Source organism: Bactrocera neohumeralis, chromosome 3 (genome assembly GCF_024586455.1).
Source record: "Bactrocera neohumeralis isolate Rockhampton chromosome 3, APGP_CSIRO_Bneo_wtdbg2-racon-allhic-juicebox.fasta_v2, whole genome shotgun sequence".
Lineage (NCBI taxonomy): Eukaryota > Metazoa > Arthropoda > Insecta > Diptera > Tephritidae > Bactrocera > Bactrocera neohumeralis.
Window position 1 is genome coordinate 5,070,449 of NC_065920.1, and position 23,333 is coordinate 5,093,781.

At 36.3% G+C, this 23,333-nt stretch overlaps 1 protein-coding gene across 1 annotated transcript; it reads left to right on the forward strand.

The window, feature by feature from the left end:
- The first annotated feature begins 12,075 nt into the window (after window positions 1-12,075).
- Window positions 12,076-13,605, forward strand: LOC126752839 (platelet glycoprotein V-like). The gene has a single exon (XM_050463832.1). The coding sequence runs from the start codon at window positions 12,076-12,078 to the stop codon at window positions 13,603-13,605; it is 1,530 nt and encodes a 509-aa protein (XP_050319789.1).
- Window positions 13,606-23,333: the final 9,728 nt, after the last annotated feature.

The following is a 23,333-nucleotide window of genomic DNA, read 5'->3' on the forward strand; positions in this document are numbered from 1 at the left end:
GCTAATTCGTCGACACAATGCTACTTATGTAAGTTGAGTGATAGGAATCAGTGTTTGCATGGCTGCAAATGCAAGTGTATGTGTGATAGCTTGTTTGTATGTGTGTATATATGTGACAGTGTGTATATGTATGTGTGTGCGTGCGAGTGGCCGCTTTGGTCCAAGTGTAAGGGATTTTAAACTGATTTAGGTTAATAGCATTGCGATAAGTGTCGCGCAGACACTTTGTGGCATGAAGCAAATTAGTGGTAATATTTCGGTGAACTCAATAATTTTTAAGCTGTTAGCTTAATACACAAGATTTTTTATTTTCTGCATAAAAGCAGTAAAATATTGATTGCAAATGACAGCAATAAAAAGTATTTTCGGTTTCTATTTTTTTCTGCGTCAGCATAAGATTTTATAGAGGGCTCTTAAATCTTAATAATTAAAAAAAAATCAGTCGGATTGAAACACCTGCGAATTTCTTTACTTAATAGCACTTATAGGAATATATCATAGCATTAAATGTATGTAATTAAAATACAAATTGACGACTCAAATTTTAATTAGACTCACCAAATTTTCCTTAAATAATGCAGAAAATTTCTCTGAAAATAAAAAGAATAAGAATATAAATAAACACATAGTTACGAAGGGTTACCAACTGTTTAAAACATTTTAATCAAATTATTAAAATTTATAAAATATTATCATTTGAAGTCGAGCTGTTTATATGTAAAGAACATGACTTTTGAAATTTTTTTTGTGAAGAGAGTTGCCACCTAAATACACTTGTTTTTTTCCAAAAAAAAATAATTACTTATAGATTTAGAAACTCTTCGTCATTGCAATAATATTTTATGAAAATATTTTTGCGAACAAAGTTGCCACCCCAACAAAATTTTATATTAAAAAAAAATATTTACGTACAGATTTTGAAATTCTTCGTCATTTCAATCAAATTTTATGAAAATATTTGTGTGAAAAGAGTTGCCATCCAGATAAAATTCTATATTCAAAAAGAATACTTATTTATACTTTTAGAAACTCTCATTATTGAAATCAAATTTTATTAAACCGTGCTTAAAAAAAGTACTAAAAAGGTTGCCACCTGCTTGAAATTTAAAGCATTGTTTTGATAGCTATAATATTTATTAATATTAATATTGTTGAAATATATTTTTATTAAAATTTATAAAATATTATAATTTGAACTTGGACTGCATATGTGTAAGGTGGATGGCTTTTGAAACTATTTTTGTGAAAAGAGATGCCGCCCAGATAAAATTCTACATATAAAAACAAAATTATTTGTTTATAGATTTATAGCTTCTTCGTCACATTTTATGAAAATATTTTTGTGAAAAGAGTTACCACCTAAATACAATTTTTTACTCAAAAAAAACTGATTTACCTTCAGATTTAGAAACTCATCGTCATTGAAATCAAATTTTATGAAAACTTGCTTTGTAAAGTATATTGAGAAGGTTGCCACCTGCTTGAAGTTTACAATCAAATAAATTGCTTTGAAAGTTTAAACATTAACAAATATTAAATATATGGAATTTGTTAAAAAAAAAACTATTTAGTGTTGTTTCCTTGTGGATAATTTTTTTTTATTAATTTTTATTTAAGTTTTTTTTTCAATTAATTTACAATCATTTATTTAAAAAGCTACATCAAATATATTTTTCTCATTTAAGACAAGATTACTGCAGATTTTCTCCACAAACACAATTGCTCTAATCAAGCTCCACCCGCAACAATAGCCACTCAGGTACCTGTTTACTTAAGACAAACAAAAGACTTAAGACACGAACTTGTCAAACAACAGCCAGTGCAATTAAACAGCTAACGATTATAATTCGCACCGAAAGCAAACCAGCAGCTGACAACAAAGGGAGAACAAAAAAGCAAACGCTGAAAAGAATTAAGCTAACTTGACAGGCAAAAAAAGAATTCCGCTAACTACTTTGGCAAATTTAAATTACTTCTTTTGGCATTTTTTCAGCTGCATATAATTCAATTTATTTACTCTTGGGTACTTCTATTTACTTGCGAAAGCCGCGTCGCCACTGTCAGGTGCCGCTTTACGCTTACGGTGCGCCCTGTTGAGGGGGTGTTGAGTTTTTTCCATTAATTGTCACAATGTCGCGGCAAACACAACAAATACGTCGATATTATTTATTTACTTTTTCTTTATGTCAGTCAGACAAAAAAGCATTTGCAAGCGAAATAGTAATGAACTTGGCTTTGGTATTAATGGCGTTTCTGTTTTCTAGCAGCATTCTAGCTGCCAATTTTTTTGTGTGGTCACATTTGTTACTTTTCATGTTTGTTCGTTTGCGCATTTCCTTTTTTGGGCTTGTAACGCGTTTTTGATCACCTTTCCGCTTCTCGAGACACTCTTGATACACCCTTGTAGCCCGCCTTGCAAGTACGATTTCACAGTTGTTGGCTGAGTTGAATTGATCCTTATCAGGCATCACGAATATTTGTTTTCCAACCTGAGGAAGTTGTGTTGTAGCGAATTCGCTTGTTGTTGCTACTATTGTTGCTATTTGAGTTGTTTTCTTTAGCTCACTTGTATATTTGCACTGTCGTGGAAAGAAGTCCATTGAAGATTTTTTTAAGTCTACACAATTCATTTCATTTCTTTGTGTACTAAGTAGAAAAAGTCATTTTCGGTTATTCTTGAAAAGTAATTTCGGTCCAAGTGTGGGAATAGTATTTGTACTATGATATAGATGTATTATTTTAAGCAAATATGACTTGAAATCTGTAAAAATATAAATAGAAGAGTATCCTTTCGTTCTTGGGACTTAATGGCTACTGCTTATGTAACAGTGTATATTTGCCTTTTTTTGACGTCTATCCTATGTTTCCATTATTCACTGAGAATTCCATTTGTGGCCTTGCTAGAGAGAGTCAGGCCATATTATTATATTTCTTAAAAAGTTTTGTGAAAATGAGACCTATAAAGTATGCTTTTTGGAGTGTGGAGGCATATTATACAAAATTCGAAGCCGAGTTGCTTAGATCTCATAAGGACTTGAAGATATATTCGAAAATTTATAATAATTTCTTTCATATGAAGTTTCTTTTGTTATCGCAGGAAATTGTATCACTAGAAATTATTAAATTAAAAAACTCGATTTTCACATTTCATTAGAGAGATAGAGAATCTATTTCAGTTACAGAGTTGCCAACTGTTTGAAAATGTAAAGCCTGAAAAATGTATAACTTTAAAAATTAAATAATGGCATATTGATTTTTCCAAAAAAGTGAGTAAGAAGACAGATGAACATACAGCTAAGTAGGGTTGCCACCTGTTTAAGAGATTTTATTAATACAATGAATAAGTTTAAAATTATATAAAGTCATATTGAATTCCAAAATAAAATACGATAAAGAAGAAGTTGTAGAGTTAAGAAAGGTTGCCACCCGTTTAAAATATTTTTTTTTTAATATATTACATAAGCTAAAAACTATACAATGCCCTATTGAATTCCAAAACAAAATACAGCAAAGAAGACAGGTGAGCGAATAGTACGGAGGAGTTTAATTTTAAAATAAAATAAATAAGTTACAAATTCTGCAATTCTACATATATTGTGTTCGCAAACAAAATACGCCTAAGTAGATATGTGAAAAAGTATTGCCACCTTTTTAAAATATTTATTTTCAAATTATTAAAATTTATAAAATATTGCAATTTGAGCTCGAGCTGTGCTTCAGATCGATGTCTTTTGAAAATATTTTTTTAAGAAAGCTGCCACCCAGATAAAATTATTTACAAATAAATAAAAATAATTAATTATGAATTCAGAAACTCTTCGTTATTGATAACATATGTATGAATTCTTGCTATTGAAAATATAGTGTGTAGGGTTGCCACCTCTTTGAAGTTTCAAATCAATTAAATTATTTTCATGATGAAATATTGCAATAGAAATACTAAACTTTAAAGATGTAAGAAATTTTACAATTGAAAGTAGTGATTGAGCAGAGTTGCCACCTATACGAATTTTTCAACCCTAAAAAATTTACGAGATCATTAAACTCTACTATATGGTTATCAAAACTGATGGGGACCAGGCTTTGAAAATATGCAATAAAGAGGGTTGCCGCCTATTTAGAAAATTTCATATTTGATAATTGAAAATATTCATGAACTTTCTAAAAGTATTTAAATGAATAAATTTGCCAAAATAAATGATTTTGATATGGTTTCCTGTTTGTAAGTAAGTAAACGAATGCAAAAATGTCACCTATACATCAACAAAAATCTGCAAAATAAAATAACTATTTTTTCGACTGAAAACCATGCAAATATTAGAGAAATAAATTGCACCGCAAATGACCATACAAATTGGCGTAAACGAAAAGTCCATTAAGGCGCTGAAAAATTAATTTAATTAAGAACATTTGTACGAGTAAAAAAGCAGCATAAATTTGTAAGGCAATTTGCTGTTTAATTGACAGAACATTAAGGCTAAATGCAACCGCTGCGACAGAGCAGTTTTAGCTAAAATTCAAAAAAAAATATACAAATTAAAAGAAAATATAAAAAAAATTTAAAAACACACACCGGTTCGAAAATGCACTAATAAATAAATCCAAACCGAAAAAAGTACTCACAACACATGGCGAACGCGAAAAATACGAGGCGCACAAACAAACATTTATTTTCGCTAATAAAATCATAAACAACAAAGTGCCTAAGACAGCGAGAAACGAGCTAAATCACAACAAGAAAATATCAGTCAGTGGAAAAATAAAGAAAATCACAAGAAAAAAGTAGCAAAAAGGCAAAATAACTCTACAGGCACACACTCGGGCATTTGTGACTCATGCGCCAGTCTGACTTGGACACGGCAAATAGACGCGTTGCAGACATGCAACCAAAAACATATTCCGTGAGGCAGTCAGTCATAGACCGGCAGCCGGTGAGCCGGTTTGACAAATAGTAAAAAAAGCAAAAAAAAAAATAAACAAAAAATAAAGCAATAAAAGAATGGGTTAGTAACTTTTTTGCAATGAACTCTTTCATTAGAGCTTTAATATTGTAGAAAACGCATTATCCAGAAATCTTTTTTACTTTCGTATATTCTTAGATTTAACATAACCAGTTTTGTCAACTTAGCTTTTGAAGAAAAAACACCGACGAATGAAATCTTTTCATCTAAAGATTTATTCAAGGATGGCTCGAGAAGCAGTTAGTGTACAAAAAAATCAAAACTTTTCGAAAAATGACGGTTTATATGACACTATGTTTTATTTTTGTTCGTTATCTTTGAACCAGCAATGTTCAATTTTTCTTCTTCCGTTTAAAAAATTCGTTCTCTGGAGTTCTGGGTTTGTAGTAACCTTTGGCGGCTAGAACATCGTCATTGGATCTCAAACCGCCGAGTAATGTTTGGAAACAAAAGGCGGTAGAGGAGCCAATATAAAGCATCACTTCGTCTCCTAGCAAATTCTTCTTTCGACAAATTTGATCATTTCTTTTCCAGTTCGGCGTCAAATCGAACCAAGAATTTGGTAAAGTACCATATGATTTCATGGCCTTTTAAGTTTTAATCGCTTTCATGTAGTCAATATAGATCTCGCCTCGTGAGAATCAGAAATATAGTTTTACCTTTCTGGCCGAAAGAGCAGTCTTTGCTGTCTTCAGAGACGCCGGCTCTTACTTTGTCTCTGGAGGGTAGCAATGGATTTACGATTAAACGGCCACACAAAGTAGAAACTCTATCGAATTGCTCTTTAATAACATCAAGTTTAGCTTTGAAGTGATCTCAGGATTGCTCCTGTTGTCCGTAATGAGCAAATACTCGTCATAGCTTTCATGCAGCATATGACCCTTATGGTCCCGTCTTTCAATCAGTAGTATGGCAATATGAAATCGGAACATCTGTTAAATTATACTCCATATTGCCTTATTTCGGCTCTCACTTAGCATACTGTCCTCGTACAATTCGCCCAGAGGGCAGGGAATAGAATTTGTCCTCAGTAAGGTATGCCTTTCTTAAGAGGCAACTAAACTTGAATATATAGTACACTATGTCTGTTCAACATAGTCATATCAAAAATACTCGTAGTAAAATATACTCAGCTTGAACTGATACGAGTATTATAGACTTTGAATGAGATTTCTTCTAATGAAAAGTAATTTTAAGTTCAAGCGACAAATGTCACCAGTCATTGAGTTGTGAGGTGCTCAAGTGGTAGTAGTAGAAACTACAAGGTCTGACCGGAGACTTAAGTCTGGTACCACGGAAGCAATTAGCCCTTGGAGTTCGCTTCAATCTGCTCATTGGGTTTGGCCCTTTGGGGAGATTCGTGGCAGTTGTGGCTTAAATCTAAAGGCAGGTGGGATCAGCTCGTAAAAAAAATGCGATCCAAATGTTTTCAAGGCAGCCCATTGAGATTTAGTCGAATTTTTATTAAATAATCTCAAAAACTGAAGACTTATTGAAAATCACACAATGGAAGTGTTTTTGGAGGCATATTATTACTTAAAAAGTTTTTGAAGCAAAAGCAACGAATAAAACTAAAAGGTTTGTAAGGACCTAACATAGTCAACTAAATCAAAATTAAACCAACATTTGGGCCATACAAGAGTTCACAATCTCTCCACTTTTCTCTCCAAGTAATGCACAAATTCGTTGGTAATTGAATACTTACGAAGTACCTGCACGCTTCCGCATTGAGTGAGCACGTTTTCGCACAACCAAAGAAAGGCGAACGAAAGGCTAAACAATAAAAAAAATTTAAAAGTTAAACCGAAGAAAAAAGTGCAAAACTCAGCAAAAAAATGCGATTTTAGCGAATTTATGATGATTTGGAGCAGCGATGCCCAATTGGCGCTGGCGGTTGGGGCGACATCTTCGGCAATACGGTAGCGCATGAGGTCAACGGGTAAATCACGAGCGGGCGCACGCCTGCGCTGCCGCCTTTAGTGGACATGAGCAACGCGGAACGCTTAAGTGGACCAAAATTATAATGAAACGTGCTTAGGAATCGCAAATTACGCGCCACAGACTGCCGCAATTCTCTTAAATGCATATAAATATTTAACAGTGCGGCGCTGGCTAAGCGATGTTGTGAAATGTACAAATATGGTGCAGCCATGGAATTCAAAGCGAACAAGAAGTGTACGATAGAAAAAGTCACTGCGCGCTGCTCAGCAACAAATGCAACTTGCAGTGGCATGGAACTGCAGGGCTGGAAAACAACGGAAAAGCGAGACCCTGCACCTGGCGGCCAATTAGTGCAATTATTAAAAATCCATAAACGCTCAGAATTACATAGTTTTTATTATCGCATAATTGTCGCGCAAGCACAGCGCACTTCACGTTGTGGATTTCCTTGTTTTTTAGTTCCTCGTTCCTTGTGTGTTTGTTGGTGTGTGCTGCATAAGACCAGGCGTTGTGTGACACATTTACAGTGGCATAAACCCATAAAATGGCATTGCCAGCGTTCGGCCTCACTGCTGTTGTTGCATTGGGTGGCGGCTCTTGGGTGTTGCTGGCAATAAAACGCTTATTTTGTTGCTTTTGTACTAGTAAAATGTACAACAATTGCCTGTGGCAAGTATTATTTGTTGTTACTGCCACTACTAATGATTCAGCGAGCGCTTGATGATGCTGTTGGTGATAATGACACTGAGTGCTGGGGGCTGAGTCTGGTGCAAAATGCTCTAATTGGCGGCAAGCGTGAACAGGTAGTACTTTTATGGTGCCTATCTTTTTTTGGGAAAGGAGAAAAACTAAGCAGAAAGTCTTTCAAGTGTAGCGCGGTAGCAAAACTATGACAATTCAAGACTACAGGCATATGTTTATAGTAGTATTTGTGGAGATTATATTGAAAACGTACACTGCAGCATATGACTTAGTACTTTTGTAACTTGATAGATTAGATTTTAAAGCCCTTAATATATATGTTTTTTTTTAATTCCAGCGATAATACTCCAAGGAAAACATAGAAAATGTATTTTAGAACGAACTCCAACTACTGGACTTCACAAATATGGTACCACTGAACAAAATATCTATATGGCTCTGAAAAAAGTCGGAAATTTATTTTTATGGATCTCCAAAATTGTCTAGGCCATCTTTTAACAAAAGGCTCAGATAGCTCTTAATATCAATTTGCACAAAGCATTGCCATATTAAAATGAAATGAATGAATGATGAAATTGATATGAGTATGGAGATTATTTTTCGTGGGGCTACCTCAGACAAACTCATTTTACGTTATTATTTTAGAAATTTTTTTGATTTTTTCCAAGAAATTTTAAGAGCAACTCTTGGACGTCCATTGAAACTGAACGCTTTCATCATTTGATATCAATATCTTTCACCGTAAATTTGGTTTGTTAAACCCTCGGTAATTTTTTCTTATCTATGACAAGTAAAAAGGACTTAAAAAAAACAGAACAAATGGTTTTTTCGGCAAAATCAATTTATTTTATTCAAAATAGTCTCCTTCTGCTTCAATACAGCTTTTTGCACGGTCCAAAAGCATGTCGAATGAGTGTTTTAGCTCGTTGGCCGCCAGTATGCCGGTGCAAGCCTTTTGAATGGCCTCTACGTCTGCATAACGCTTTCCTTTCATGGGCAAATGCATTTTTCCGAAAAGGAAGAAGGCGCTCGATGCCATATATGGTAAATACGGGGAGGGTTAATGGTTAAAATGTGATGTTTGGTCAAATAATCGGTCACAAGCGTCGATTGATGAGACGATTCTGAGCAATTTTTGGTCGTCAGTCAATTTGTGCGGAACAAACCGTGCACACACCTTTCGTTTGCCCAAATGTTCGGTCAAAATGCGATAAATCGATATTTTGGAGATGTTCAATTCCAGTCCTCACGACCACTTTGAAAACGTTGAAACCACTCGTGCACTCTGCTGCGGGATAGGCAATCATCGCCATAAACTTGTTTCATCAAACGTTTCGATAAAAGTTTTACCAATTTTAAAAGAAAATTTAATGTTGGCTCTTTGATCGAAGCTCATTTTCGCACCGATAACACAAACATACTGACACTTAAAACGCATTAACTTCACTTCCAATCAATGAAATGTCATGAAATTCTCACTGGACAATTGATAAAGATAACAGATTCTAACGCACCAGTCGACATATAGATGGCGCAATCAAAACTCCATTTTTTATGTCGGTGGACATGATTTCTCAAAAACTATAGACCGATTTAGTTCGAATTGTGTACACATCTTTAAAATAACATTATCCAATTATTGACCCCACGACTTTTTTCATTACAACTTATTTTTTTAAACCAAAAATGGCAAAAATTTTACCAAAAAATGAGATTTTTGTTCAAAGTCTGAGAAAAAATTAAAATTTTAAGTTTTTTTCCTTCGTTTAAACACGAGATTTTTATGTGTATATGAACTAAAGGAATATATATATTTTTTTTACTTTTAGATGAACCAATAATGCTGTCCACGGCGAGAGCACTCTTTTGTGAGACACCCAGTGAGATGAGGTCTCTACGGCTGAATTTTCAACATTTTATACGAAAATTTCAGGAGACATTGTCCAAATATGTATCTTTGATATGCCATACGCCTGCCATATGCTTGTAAAAAGTAAGGTTTCTGAGGTATTTATCTTTGAAATATATGATTATGTATATATAAGCCCTTAAGCTTAAGAGTACTTATCAAGAAAAATTACAGCTTTTTCCTTCTATGCAAGCAGTTCACCATTTTTTATATAAACATGCTCGAGTTCTATGGTTACTTTTATTGCAACTCCATGTTTAGCATATATATAGAAACCCACAAAATGTCTTTTTTTCACCCACAACAAAAGTATTTTACTTCTTATAATACTCGAGGTATATATTCACTGTTAAATGAAGACTATTTGAGGAGTTCAAGTTAGTTACTCGCCATAGTTGAACATTCAGTTTTTAGATATAACTAGCTTAATAGCTTCAGCTTTTCCCTTATATAGTCAATGATTTGATTTCTTTTCTATATTTGGGTATACATTATATTATGCATTCATATTTGATCGCCAATCATTTTCTAACCCAAACATTTTTACAAAAATATAAATATATTCTCGTATATTCGTATATACATATTATATTACGTAAATTTGGTTAATATTAATGAGTTGCACTCACTCGAATGTTTCCGTAACATTTGTGGTTCTCCACAAACAAACTGTTCGCTTAGTCGTTATCGCCAAAGCGAGCTTCTTATAAAATCTTATTAATGCTGGAATATAAAACGTTATTCAACGAGAATTATAAGAGTCTATATAATTTTGGGAAACGCTTATCACAATTCAAAATAAGCAGAAATAATTTTTACGCATACATACATTTAAGAAAATGCATAGAGATGTTGTTTTACGTATAAATACATATATAAAAAAATATATGAATGGAGACTTCGATGCAAGTAGGAAAGCTTATGCCATCAACATAAATTTTTTTCATAGTGCGCCAAAAAATGTTATTTTATTTTTGTTTTTTTCTTTGAAAAGAGTAGAACCATTGACATTTTTTTTAAAAAGTATTTAAGAAATTAAGGAGCAAAATTCTGTATTACTACTGTGGGCAAAAAAGGCTTTTTAAATTAAATTTCACGCGGAAATCTATTGTTCAAAGAAAATCGGGAACGCGTTGGCGACGAACCATGTCCAGGGCGGCCATCAACGTTAACTGATGATCAAAAGTTCAATTAAATAAAGGAACTGGTACTTGGGAATCGACAATGAACAGTCAGAAATCAAACTGATATCAGTGAAAACCAATTTGAAAAATCAGTTGGACCAAAGACAATGCTTTCCGCCTACCAGAATGTCATGAAGCGTATTAAGACTGTCAAGTAGTCGCGGTTCTATGTTTACGATCCAGAACCAAACGATCAATCGCCCGAATATCATGGCAAAGCAGCCGAAAACACCATTGATTTAGCTCCGTGTAAGTTCTTGCTGTTCAGCAAACTCAGACGATCCTTGCGGGAGAACCGGTTCGAGTGTTTCGAGGATTGAAAAAAAAACCCTTGGAACAAGTGTAGGGGGATTACTTCTTGTCGTCATAGATTTTGAAGAATAAATTAAGAATTTTAAAAAAACTTTTTGCTCATAGTAGTATGCTCCAATCAAAGATTCTGTATTCTTAGCTAAGAATTTAAAAGAAATAAGAGTTTCATCTCAGTTATAATTCCACAATGTAAATTATTCCTAGTGGGGAGGTAAAACAATCTTATAATGTAGTGAATGGATATAAGTATATGAATTACTACAAAAAATGAGCGAAAGAGAAGAGAGATGCGATAATTTAGAAACTTAAATTTATTAAGAATATGGAGGGTCAAGTTCGACCGAAACCGAATTATTATAATATAGCAGCCTTTCAGGAATAATTTTATGTACATACCATAGTTCTTAAGAAAAAATTTTTAAATAATGTTGGCTGGTTATAGCACTTTCATTCATTTTAGAGGATATACTAATATTTGAATAGGAGCTGCTTTCATCCTTACAGATTTCGAAAATTTGGAAAACGATAATATAGAATTTTCCAAAGCTTACCGTTCCGAACTAGGTTAGATCATCGAAATAACAGTCCTTGGCCGGATGAAATCCGGGTATATTCCGCAGAACCGACTGTCGTTGGAATTAATGAAATGCGCTAATTGAGTGAAGATTAAAGAGATTTATAAAATCATCCCTAAATTTGTGATAATTAAATTTTTTAACAAATTTAAAAATTATTTTTATTTATCATTGGATCATGTCATGTATTTTCTAAAAATATTACATGTGTCATTCCATTTGCCACACCAGCAAACCAAGAGTGAGTCAGAGATGGGCTGATAGTCATTGGTTCTGAAAATAATTTGACTAGTCACTCATCGTATAATAATATATATAACAAGTGGCGAGGGTATAAAAAATAACCGAAAGTTTGGTAATCTCCGAAAAAGCTGTGGCTTACATAAATCATTTGATAAAATTAGTTGCGGCCTTTAAGATTCTAAAGTCAGTTGTATTTCAAGCGCGTCGCGCAACATATTATTTTTCCGTTTTTATCGTGGAACCGAAAAATGTTAAACTCAACGCGCATTCAAATTCTAGTACTGCTCTTCTATATAGTAGCAATTTGTAGGCAACCGCACGTCAGCGGTTTCAAAATCGAGGATTGCAGGGTATTGAATGAAACGGCCAACGTCACGTGCTACACACCTGACAAGCAGCAATTCAACATCGATTTTAGCAATGAGGAGCACATCAAGATCTACATCTTCCAGGACAATGAGTCCGATACTTCCACTATATTTCTAACATGCCAAGGCAGTGATGAGGAAGTCTTGCATATCAGCGATAATCTACCGAGGTTGTTATTGGAGCGCGCCAGGCTTATCACAATAGATGGCTGCTTACCTTTTGAGGGTATATTTAAGCGGCTTGGCCTCAGCATAGGCACGCAAGTGAAGCTGCAACGTGGCGTTACGGATGTGCCACTTAAGCGCGAATACCTCAGCAGTCTAACGAAGGTCAAGAGTTTTCTGCTTGGCGGCTTCGAAGCGTTGGACGAGCATGTGCTGGCAGATTTTCAGGATTTGGAGACACTCGATTTGACCCGTATTGAGACAGCGCTGCCAAGTGGTCTGCTGGCGCCAGTCAGCGCTCACTTAACGCAACTAAATATGCGCGAGAATGGCATGTCAATGCCGACGAAGGGACTTTTCGCGTCGCTACAACAGCTCGATGCGCTCGATTTGAGCTATAATGTATTGACCACCATACCGTCGGGCACCTTCGATCAACTGTACAATCTAACCGTGTTGGATTTGAGCAGTAATCACTTGAGTCATCTGCCAGCTGACGCCTTCAAATCGTTACGTAAACTCAAGCGTCTATTCCTCTCTTACAATCGCTTACAGCAATTGGAGCCGAACACATTTGCGACGCTCTCCGCTTTGCAGGATCTCAAATTGGAGAATAATACACTAGATATCGCGGCATCCGTGGCCTGTAGCATCTTCGATGGACTCACGAGCCTAGAATATTTGGAGTTGAACAATAATTCGATCAGTGTTTACTGTCTACCCAACAATATGCGCTCGGTGAGCGTGGACCTGTCGTTTAATAGACTGGAAACATTATTGCTACCGCCTGGCGAGAGCGAGCCACGCCAATTGGTCAACTTGAATGTACGCCATAATCAGCTGCAGTATCTGAGCGATGAGACTTTGCAATATCTGCACGACTCACTTGCGCAACTCTCGTTGGCGCACAATCCCTGGCAATGCGATACTGCGTCATTCCTGTGGTTGGACTTTATCAAACTCAATAGCAGGCGTATTTTGGACTTAGCGGAAGTGGACTGTTTCAATGACAATGCGTACTGGAATGTAACCCTATTCAAGTCCAGCAATGTCTGTAAATCAGTGACGTCACTCTATTATATAATCGCTATTGCGGCTGTGTCTACACTGGCAGTGGCGGCACTGATAGCGGCGGTGTTCTACAAGCGCAAGGCGATAAAGAGAGTGGATAAGTTGAAGAACGCAAAGCATGTTGAGAATACGTACGAAAATGTGGGATATCAGGTTGATCAGAATGTGTACTAATTTTGTGATTACATACATTATTTTAAATATTTAATAAGTTTTGTTTTATTTTAAGAATATTTCTCCAAATATTGAGCTATCGAAAATATATAGTCAAACATTAACTGTAGAATGATTGTGTAATTTGCGACGAATATTAAATTCACAAAATAAATTTAATAAAAAAAGCTGAATCCTGCAGTTTATTGGTAGGAAAATTGATCAATTTATAAATAAAAATACATTGACTCGTTCAAACGGGTGGAAAAAGCAGTAATAGTAAAACTTGGATTAAATTTTGCTAATTCCAGCTTTATTTTACATGCTATGCTTTTCTAAAAATAGTCTAGCGGTATGAGATATTCCATAAAAATATTAACATTCGTTTAATGTCTGACAAAAATATTCAGATATGCAATATTTTTGCTCATCTTGGCTGTAATAATAATCATTACTACTAGTTATATATGCTATTTTCAAAAAAGTAATGGGATCAAGTACAGTTTTTAAGTAATTTTCAGAGGCGCTTACAATATGAATAGCTTAGACTGAGGCCAATTTTAAGTACTGATTGCTTAGACTGTGTTTAGATACAGCAACTTTTCTCGTGGTGTCTCGAAGTGTATTTAGGTAGGAGCGGTGAGTTTTCAGTTCACTACCATTAGAATTTGAAAAAATAATATTAAAGATACCAAAAAAATCTCTAATGAAAGTTGCTCCATGGAACACAGCAAACAAGGCTTATATATTATAGAAATATACAGAATGAGCTTAGATATGTATGTAAGTAAAACGGTAGCATAGTACAAGTACTAGAAGTACTAGAAAGAAATAGTTAGTAAAATTTCACAAATTGTTTTTTTTTTCAGATTCTTGGTTCTTCTTCACCAAATTTCACTTCTGCAACCATTTTTTCGTGCCTGAATAAATCAATTCAAAATGTTTCCAGTTTTTTGTCTTCGATTTCGGATCGTTACAAGCAACACATCTTGCATATTTGATGACTTTGTCGGATCGATCGCCTCTTTGGCAAAAAACCCAATTATAAATACAAATTTGCACACGGCTACGATGGGTATCTTTGCTTTTCTCGCTGTTTCCTTATTTTTCCAGTTTTTCGCCCATTACCTATCCCGAATCCCGAATATGTATTTACCGCGATAGATCCATGCATGAGCGATGCCAGAATTATACGACGGTATTCTTGCAGAAGTCCAGACGCTGAACCCAATTTTCGACGATTTTCAAGCATAAATCAAAAAAACTTTTGTAGCGTTCTTATTGAAAAACCAGCTCTTAAAGTTGGGGCTTTCGGTAGTAAATTTTAATAATTTTTACAAGTTGTTGGATCGTATATCTTTCCATGACGAAATGGCAAGTCTGACTGAAGAGAAATGTCAAAAGAGCGGAAAAAAATCTGTCGTCGTTTGTCACTTGAGCTTTTTGAACATTTAAATATAGATTAAGAAATTATTTGAATTTTTAGAACCCAATGGAAAACGTTTTCTTAATCATTTCTAAGAATGTTGCTTGATAAAAACAAACACCAGGACGAATTAAGGGGCTAAAACACTTTCAAAAAAACTTTTTTTTCTTTTTTTATAGCTTATATATTCAAAAAAAATCCATCATAATCGGCGAAGCTATTTTAAATAGTGTATAATGGTATATAAATATAAACCGTTCTAAATATTTTATTGCCATCGCAAATTTGCTGACATTATAAAATTATCTATAAACTGCTTTTTATCGATAGAGTGAATTTACATTTGCTATACAATGGCGTACGCTCCAGTGACGGTGTCTGAAAATGAATATTAAAAAACGTCGGGCAAAAATTTTTAATTTTTGCAATTTTTCAAAATCATGTAGTCATTGATATATATTTAAGAATAAACATTTTGTTTTTTTTCTATTTTTAACCGGAAGATGTTGACACTTTTTTTTTAAAAAACTGGCAAAAAATTACTTTATTTTGCTATTTTGAATTTTATAATATAGCAAAAATATCCTGCGAAATCCATAGATTTGCTTCAATGGTTTTTTTAATAGTTCCGAAATATACCGCTCATATCAAACATATAGCATGTAAAAACTTTAAACGCGTTTTTCAAACGACATTTTTAAAATTGCGACATTATAACTCAACGAGATATAATGACCGATCGACTTTTGCGAAAATTGGATATATTTGAATACATTTGCGTAGACTAATCTTTTTGATTGGTTGAAAAATTGTCAATTTGGCATTAAAAATAGGGTGACCACCATTTTTTCTTCGTTTTAAAAATGTCGATTTTTTTTTTCAAAAGCTTACGCCATTTTTTTATATACTTTTATCAAAGATCGTTTTGTATGACAATAAAAATCCGAGTTTCTCAGTCATTAATTGTTCTCCTCTAGCTACCCCTTTATATGACCAGGTCATCTGTATATATTTCAAGATTAAATATAACATTTTCAATTTTTTCGTCCCAACTTACGAATCGTACTTCAATATGCGAACAAGCTTTGAGAAAGTATTAAAGACTTCTTAGTTTTGGTCTGTCTGCATCATTTGCTCTGCTTCGGATTCATTCGAGTGCAGAAAGCAGTGTACTTTAAAGCCTCTCTTACTTTAATCTTTGGTGCTTGATGATTTTCACAAAGTCTACAGGCAATTGAGGTCCTGCCGTGCTATTTTCGTTAGTGCGAGTTTTTTAAATTTTTATGCTTAAATATTTTACCACTTTTTGGCTCACAATGCCCAGCATCACCAAAAGTTAATTTATGTTGAATGGGAATTGGGAGACTAACTTTTCGTTTGAATTTATTTCGGAGGAAAATGGTGCGAAATAAAGCAATAACATTATTTAAGGATTCTGGGCATTAAAATAATGTTCCCACCTACAGGCAGTAGAGGGAAGATTATAAGATTTTAAAAGCGTAAAAACTAATTCAGCAATTTTAATCGCTTTAACGGAAAAACACTTCTTATAATATAAAAACACGCAATTAAAAAATTTTCTCATGAAGACGCCAGAAAATACCGTAATTAAATGTACATATGTATGTATTTATACCGTTAAATACACCTAAGCGCAAATTAGTTGCAACATTTATCGCCTATAAATCGAAATAATTGCTTTTGAAGAGCAGACACAGCAAATAATACAAACTAATACATACCAGCTGGAATATGTGTATGTGTGTGACTTCGTATTTACAGTGCTGTTCGCAACAGTTGCATAAATGAAGAATGATGAGCTGTTGATAATTGAGAAACCAGCAAAATGTGAAATTTACGCATAATAAAATACAAAACAATATTGAACACTTCAGCGGCAGGCGGACGAGCGCACAATGGAGGGTGCTTCAAAGGACCTCTCGGTAAGGACTAAGCAATTTCCAGCAAGGGTGTGTGTGTTTGTGTGTGAGTGGCGAGGTTGGGAAATAGCTAAAACAGCAAATAATGATAGCAACAGTAACATTTCATGCAAGCACACACGCACAAAAACATATAAATATATAGAATGAAGTGTTTGTTGTTGAAACGATGCCAGCAAGGGATGATCCTTAACGCTAATCGCAAATAAAAAGCAATGCAAGCAACACAAAATAACACAAATAAATGAGCATAAATCGAACGACACACACACACAGCTCACTCGTAGAGATCACACCCCCGTTCGCCCCGCGCTGCAATTAATAACCACGGCAAAGCCCGAAATGAGTTGCAGCAAAAGCTGAGACAGCCGAGGGGCAGCAGACGCCGCTTGCAACCCTTGCGCCGATGATGAGCCATGACCAACGAACGAGCGCTGCAGGGCTATTGTTGTTTCGATGACTGCGCGGAGACATCAGCAACACTTCCGAGTAAGTGACTCGGGTATTTGTTGTTGCAGGCGGAACGTGGGAAAGTTTTTGCGCAGCAGACGCAGAGACGACGCATCCGCGTGCCTGCCACAGAGTGGGTTGATTGGGGTATGCGCTGGACGAGTGCGCGCTTGTACGTAATTTTCGAGAGATTCGAGAGCTTGTTGGCACGAAGTGTCTAACGACCGAGCAGACACCAGCCAGCGACCAGCATTCACCAGCGATCAATGCCAACGACCGGCACTTCAATATGTTACAGTGTTGTTTCAAGTGTTCGTGCGCGCGTGTGTTTGTGTGTGTGCGCTTATTGTAACGGTTTAATTTTTAATGCCACATCCTTGTGTTATCCTTGCCACTTATCTGCGATTGTTGCGTCGTTTGCGTTTCGTTTCGTCGTGGTTTTGTTATCGGCAGGCAAGTGATTGCCGCATTGGTTGCAAGCACTGTGTGCCACACAAATGCTTGGTTGGGTGTGGCGTGGTGTGGGAACGTTTCCGTTTGTGAACTAACAATGGCTTAGCATATGCTTTTCCGGCCATCTTACTCTCACCCTTCACCATCTTTCTCCTTCAGTCATTACTCAGTCGGTGTGTTTGCATTTAATGGGTTTTCGAATTTTCCACAGTCGTGATGTTGCATTTTTATTTGCGCTTCTCTCTTTTGACACTTTCTGGCTACCGCTGTGCGTCAACACAGCTAAGTGCGTGTGCACTATCAATTTGATATTTTGCCTGCTTTTACTTCATCCGGCAGCATCTTCAAGCGCTTCATTTGCACGCCGCGGCACGGCAGGTCATGTGTGGCATGCAGCTTATGCACGTGTCGCGGCGAACACCCCCTCGGGTGTATCTACGCGCTGTGTACTTTCCAGCGTATGCTACCTGTCACATCCACGCACTCGGCACTTTGCGCCACTCGCCGCCCGAGAATTGCAAATAAAATAAATTAATATTTTCTTTAGTCGCCATGGGTCGAGAGTTATCCTCGGCTCTTGTTCGTTGAAATTGGCGGATGGCACGCATTAAAGTTTATGATGAGATTGTTAAGCGACAGGAAGTGATAAGCTGTGTGCGCAAGGTGGGGTTCAAGTATATGTGAAGGTACACTCGGAAAAAAATTAGTCAAAAATTTGGACTTATTGGTGCCAATGGAAAGAGCTGAGAACGGAATAACAGCTTAGGAAAGAGTTTGCGACCCTGGACAGACAGACTTTAAGGAGAAATTCTATAACTTTTTACATCATAACAATTGGAGGAATAGTGACTAAAAAGACGTTGTGAAAATAGATACTTCATTTTCTAGACACTTTCCTTTCCATTGTGCAGCATTTGCCAGACTCATGTTGCAACAGCTTGGCAATCATACCTTCAATCAAAATGAGCGAATCCGTCCGCTACTGCAACATCAATGTCTCTTGCTCCATATTTAAAGTTCATAGCATCACAGAGGGCTCCCGCTATCACCTGTTTAAGCTGGATCCAGCGTTAAATTTGTTGCCAGGATCAGTCCCGTAACCGAGCCCAATCTGGGAGGAGTGAACGGATCTGTTGACGGAATCTTCTGTATAGTATAGGTATAGGTATGTCTTCTGGCTAAAAGCCTCTTCCGGCACCGGTGAATTATTCACATCTAAAAAATTTCTGGTAAGAAAACACTAGTGGCTCTGATATACATACCTCTATTAAAAAGATGGTGCTTTTAAATTATTGAAAGTTGAGTTAATAAGAAGGCTCATCCATTATGGATGAAAAAAATCGGAGACTATTTTTCAGCTGAGCTCGAAATGAAATTCCATATAAAAACTTCAATTGTTTCAAAGAAAAATTTTTACGAGAAAGATTTGAGAAAGAAAATATTTTGGAAAACAAATTTTAGAAAACAATTTTCGAAAAAATAAACTTTTGAAAAAATTTTCGTAAAAAAATTGTATAAAATGTTTTGGAAAAAAATTTTCGAAAAAAATTTTGGAAAACAATTTTTGAAAAAAAGTTTTAGAAAAAAATTTTGGAAAAAAATTTTGGAAAAAATTTTAGAAAAAATTTTTGGAATACAATTTTGGAAAAAAATTGTATACAAATATTTTGGAAAAAAATCGTTGATAAAAAATGTTGAAAAAAAATGTTAGAAAAAAATTTTGAAAAAAAAAAAAAAAAATTGGAAAAACAATTTTGACCCAAAAGCTTGTGGCGTTCACAAATACAAATTAGTGAAAAGGTTACCCCGGTTTTTATAAAATTTTAGCGCATATGGATGTTTGTTCAGCTCCTAATAGATTGTTGGAAGGTTTTAAAGAAGAGTAAACAGTAAAGAGAGTAAATTATTGAGTTCAAAACGATGGAAATGCCTGTGAATACTTTGAAATCAGTCAATATATATTTTTTCATGGTTATCAGATAGCTAGAACCCATGAAATGTCAGTAGCACCAGATTCAATAACATTTATCAAGAATATAAGCTTTTCTACAATCAAAAGTCTGTAGTTTCGTGAACTTTCAAGCAATCGTCTGAAATAAATTCAATTTCAATCGCCATAGTTCCACCAACAATTTCTCTCACTGTACCAACCCACAACAAACGCCCGCGCCATAAATCTTTTGTACAAACTAAACCGCACACTTGCCGCAGGATATTGGCCGACTGCTGGTGGCAGGATGCGCTGCACTTTAGCTGCGCTCCAAGCGTAGCAGGCGACGTACGCATTTTTATTTCATAGTCACGTGTCGACACAATGACAAATCTGCGCCAACGATTGTCAACGTACATATAATAAAAGCCGAGCAAAGTACATTTGCAATTAAATTTGCTATTTGTTAAATGTAGCGCAGAATAAGAAAAATCTGCGAACCGAATGGAAAGGTGGATGGACCATATGCTTTTGTAAGTAAGTTGCTGGCATTGAGGTGATTGTCCTTTGGATTTATTTACTCTCGTTTATTTGGTTACTGAGAAGGGCCACTTTAAATGACACAATGGTAATCAGGGAAAATTAAGCCACAATTGATTTGTGCTTTTTGTGGCCGCTGGCAAATTTGGTTGTCTTTTATGTACAGGGGGATGATTTTGAATTGGCGTACAGTTAACTGTAACTGACAGCCGATAAGTGTTGAAGAAGGGCTGATTTATGCCAAGGACTTCAAGGAATGATAATGATGACAAAATGGTGATATACGAATATGGTATGATCCAAACAAGTACTTGAAGTTTACTTAGTTTACGCCATTTTTTTATTTTCGAACTGTAACTGAATCGAAACATTTTGGAGGTACTCAAAATACAATGCACTTGACCCAGCGATGTTCCAACATTTTATTTTTCTTCTTTATTGGCGTAGACAACGCTTACGTGTTTATATCCGAGTTCACAACAGCGCCTCAGTCGTTCTTCCTTTTTACTGCTTGGCGCCAATTGGAGGATGGAGTCATGCGTAGAATTTCTTGCAAGTGGGAAGAGATCTCTGAACGCCATTCATTTGGGAGTGGTCAAAAACGATTCTTTTACGTATGGCTGAAGCCGCTCACGTATTTCCGGTCTTAAACCAAGTATTCTCTGGGTGGTCAAAGAACATCCGTTTGAAGAAGAACCATCTCTCCCTAGTATTGTGCGCTATGTTTGAATGAAAATGAAACAACAGCCTCCAACTTATTTAACCTATTTGAAAAATATGTTTTGTGGAGCTCTGCAAAGTAAGCTCTTGTATGGCAACAGCCATCTACAGAGTACTTTTTTCACCCAAATAGCCGCATTATATCAGCAATCCGGCGCCGAGCCGGATTGTATCGCCTTTATCGTAGCAGTTTTGGCGGATGAAGCCGATTGTTTTGACCATCTCTTAGTCCCTAGTGTGTACCAATGGATCCTTGTCTCGCCGAAGGTTCCCAATTGACCAAAACCTGCTTCAAATTGGGTTTAGACAGCGTCAAACTGGGCTGTGAAGCGTTCTCACGGTTGCACTTGTTGTACGGAGTGAGTAAAAACGGCAGGCATTGTTGATAGTTTTCAATTGCCTGATATGTAGAACATGACTCACTTCTCACACTTGCTTTCCGCCAGTAGGCATTGTCGCAAGTACCACACAGACCTTTAAAACGAGGAGCTGCCAGTACGATATCGTGAACTTTCTTGCCTGCTACACAACGAGACTGCTTTACAAACACTTCCATACTAACGAAAGAATATTGCACTCTACAGATTTTTAGCGAACTGAAAAGCATTATGCTATACATATTTCAGCACAAGAGAAAAAGTCGGAGCATTTTTCCTTGTAGACATATGCCGCCTTCAAACCTTGGCAGCCAGTGAAAGACTTGCGTGCAACAGAAATGCCACTTTTAAACGCATAAATAAATTAGAATCCAGGAAGTTCGTGAAACAATAATAAGTCCACGTGAAAACCGCACAAAAAGGCACTATTTATGATACGCTTGCCACCACTGATTTCAAAAATGAAAAGAAGAAATTTGCATGCAAAGCAGACGCAATAAATTTCCGTAATTTCCCATAAATTTTCTGCGCCTAAAAAACCGTAACGAAAAAAACACGCCAAAAATAATAAACAAAACGCAACAATAGCAACCAAAGATCATGCAAATTTAAATGGACTGGTACAAAAGCGCACAACAACAAAAGCAATAGCATCCACCCGCGCTAATTTGGCAGCGCCTGCAACAGCGCGGCTGTCATTCAATCCGCTGGCGGCGCTGGCTTTCCGCAGCTAAGACTAAGCAGCATAGAGCTGCTAGTGGCTTCGTTGGGGTACGCTGTTAGACAGGCGAGCTTATATTGGTCTATATACTCAGGGCAGAGTGAGTGGGTGAGAGTGGGCGCTAAGCATCAAGCGGCAGGCAGTGAGTGGAGTGGCTGCCCTGCGGATTCGCCGACAAATCTACATATGTAGGCAAGTAAATATGTATGTTGGCATATGGAGCGCCATAGAGCGCAGTGACACAATGGGTCCCTTGCACAAATGGACTACGCTTACGCGGACGGACAACGGACAGCTTACGCAGCGTGTCGATGAGCGCAAGTGTGGATGGATGGCTGGACGACTGGAGCACTTCAAAGCGTTTGTGGCGCCACAGGCTGTAGGCACCAAATCGGCCAGAGTCACAAATAAAGTAAGTGTTAGAAAAGCACAATGGAGAACAACAAAAACAATAGTGTCAAATAAGATATGCAAAGCAGCATTTTATGGCTGACACCAATCAACTTTATGTCGCCAAACCGTGCTTTGGAACTGCCCGCTTTTGGTGGACGCGCGGGTTGCCGTGTAAACCACACCTTTTTGTGTGTGTTGCCAGGTTAACTACCGTTATTTGCAGCACTAATCAGCAGCAGAGGTGTTTTCTTTATTATTTTGCTCTGCTTGTGTCAGTTAAAGTCTCACTACAAGACATGCGTAACGGTAAAAAATGCCATTTCGCCATGTTCACATAAGTTAAAAATGTTACAGAAGAGCCACTTGTTAATTATCTCTCCTTCAATCTCGCTAATGTAAGCACCCAAAACAAATCAGACACTATCTTCTAAGGATACTGCGCTCAAAAACGCTCAAATCTTGAATCGAAAAAAGTCCAAGGCGGTCACAAGGAACGCGAAATAAAATATTATTCGTTATATGAAATGTAGGGATGTATGACAGGTTCGCTTCTGTGCGGTCCCGTCCCTGGTAACGCCAAATGGCCTGCGGCTTTCGCGGCCTTTTAGAACTCCTACAGATCATTGAACTCTGACCGACATGGACTATTTTTAGGATACCGTTTTTGAATTTGTTTGAAACCTGGGCTGGTAGCTGTGGCTTTTGCAATCTTAATAAGTAAAGGTGACACTCACTAACTGTGGCATCAATCAAGCTACTTCCATATAAAACTAGTCTAGGTGGTTGGCTACAGCGGGTT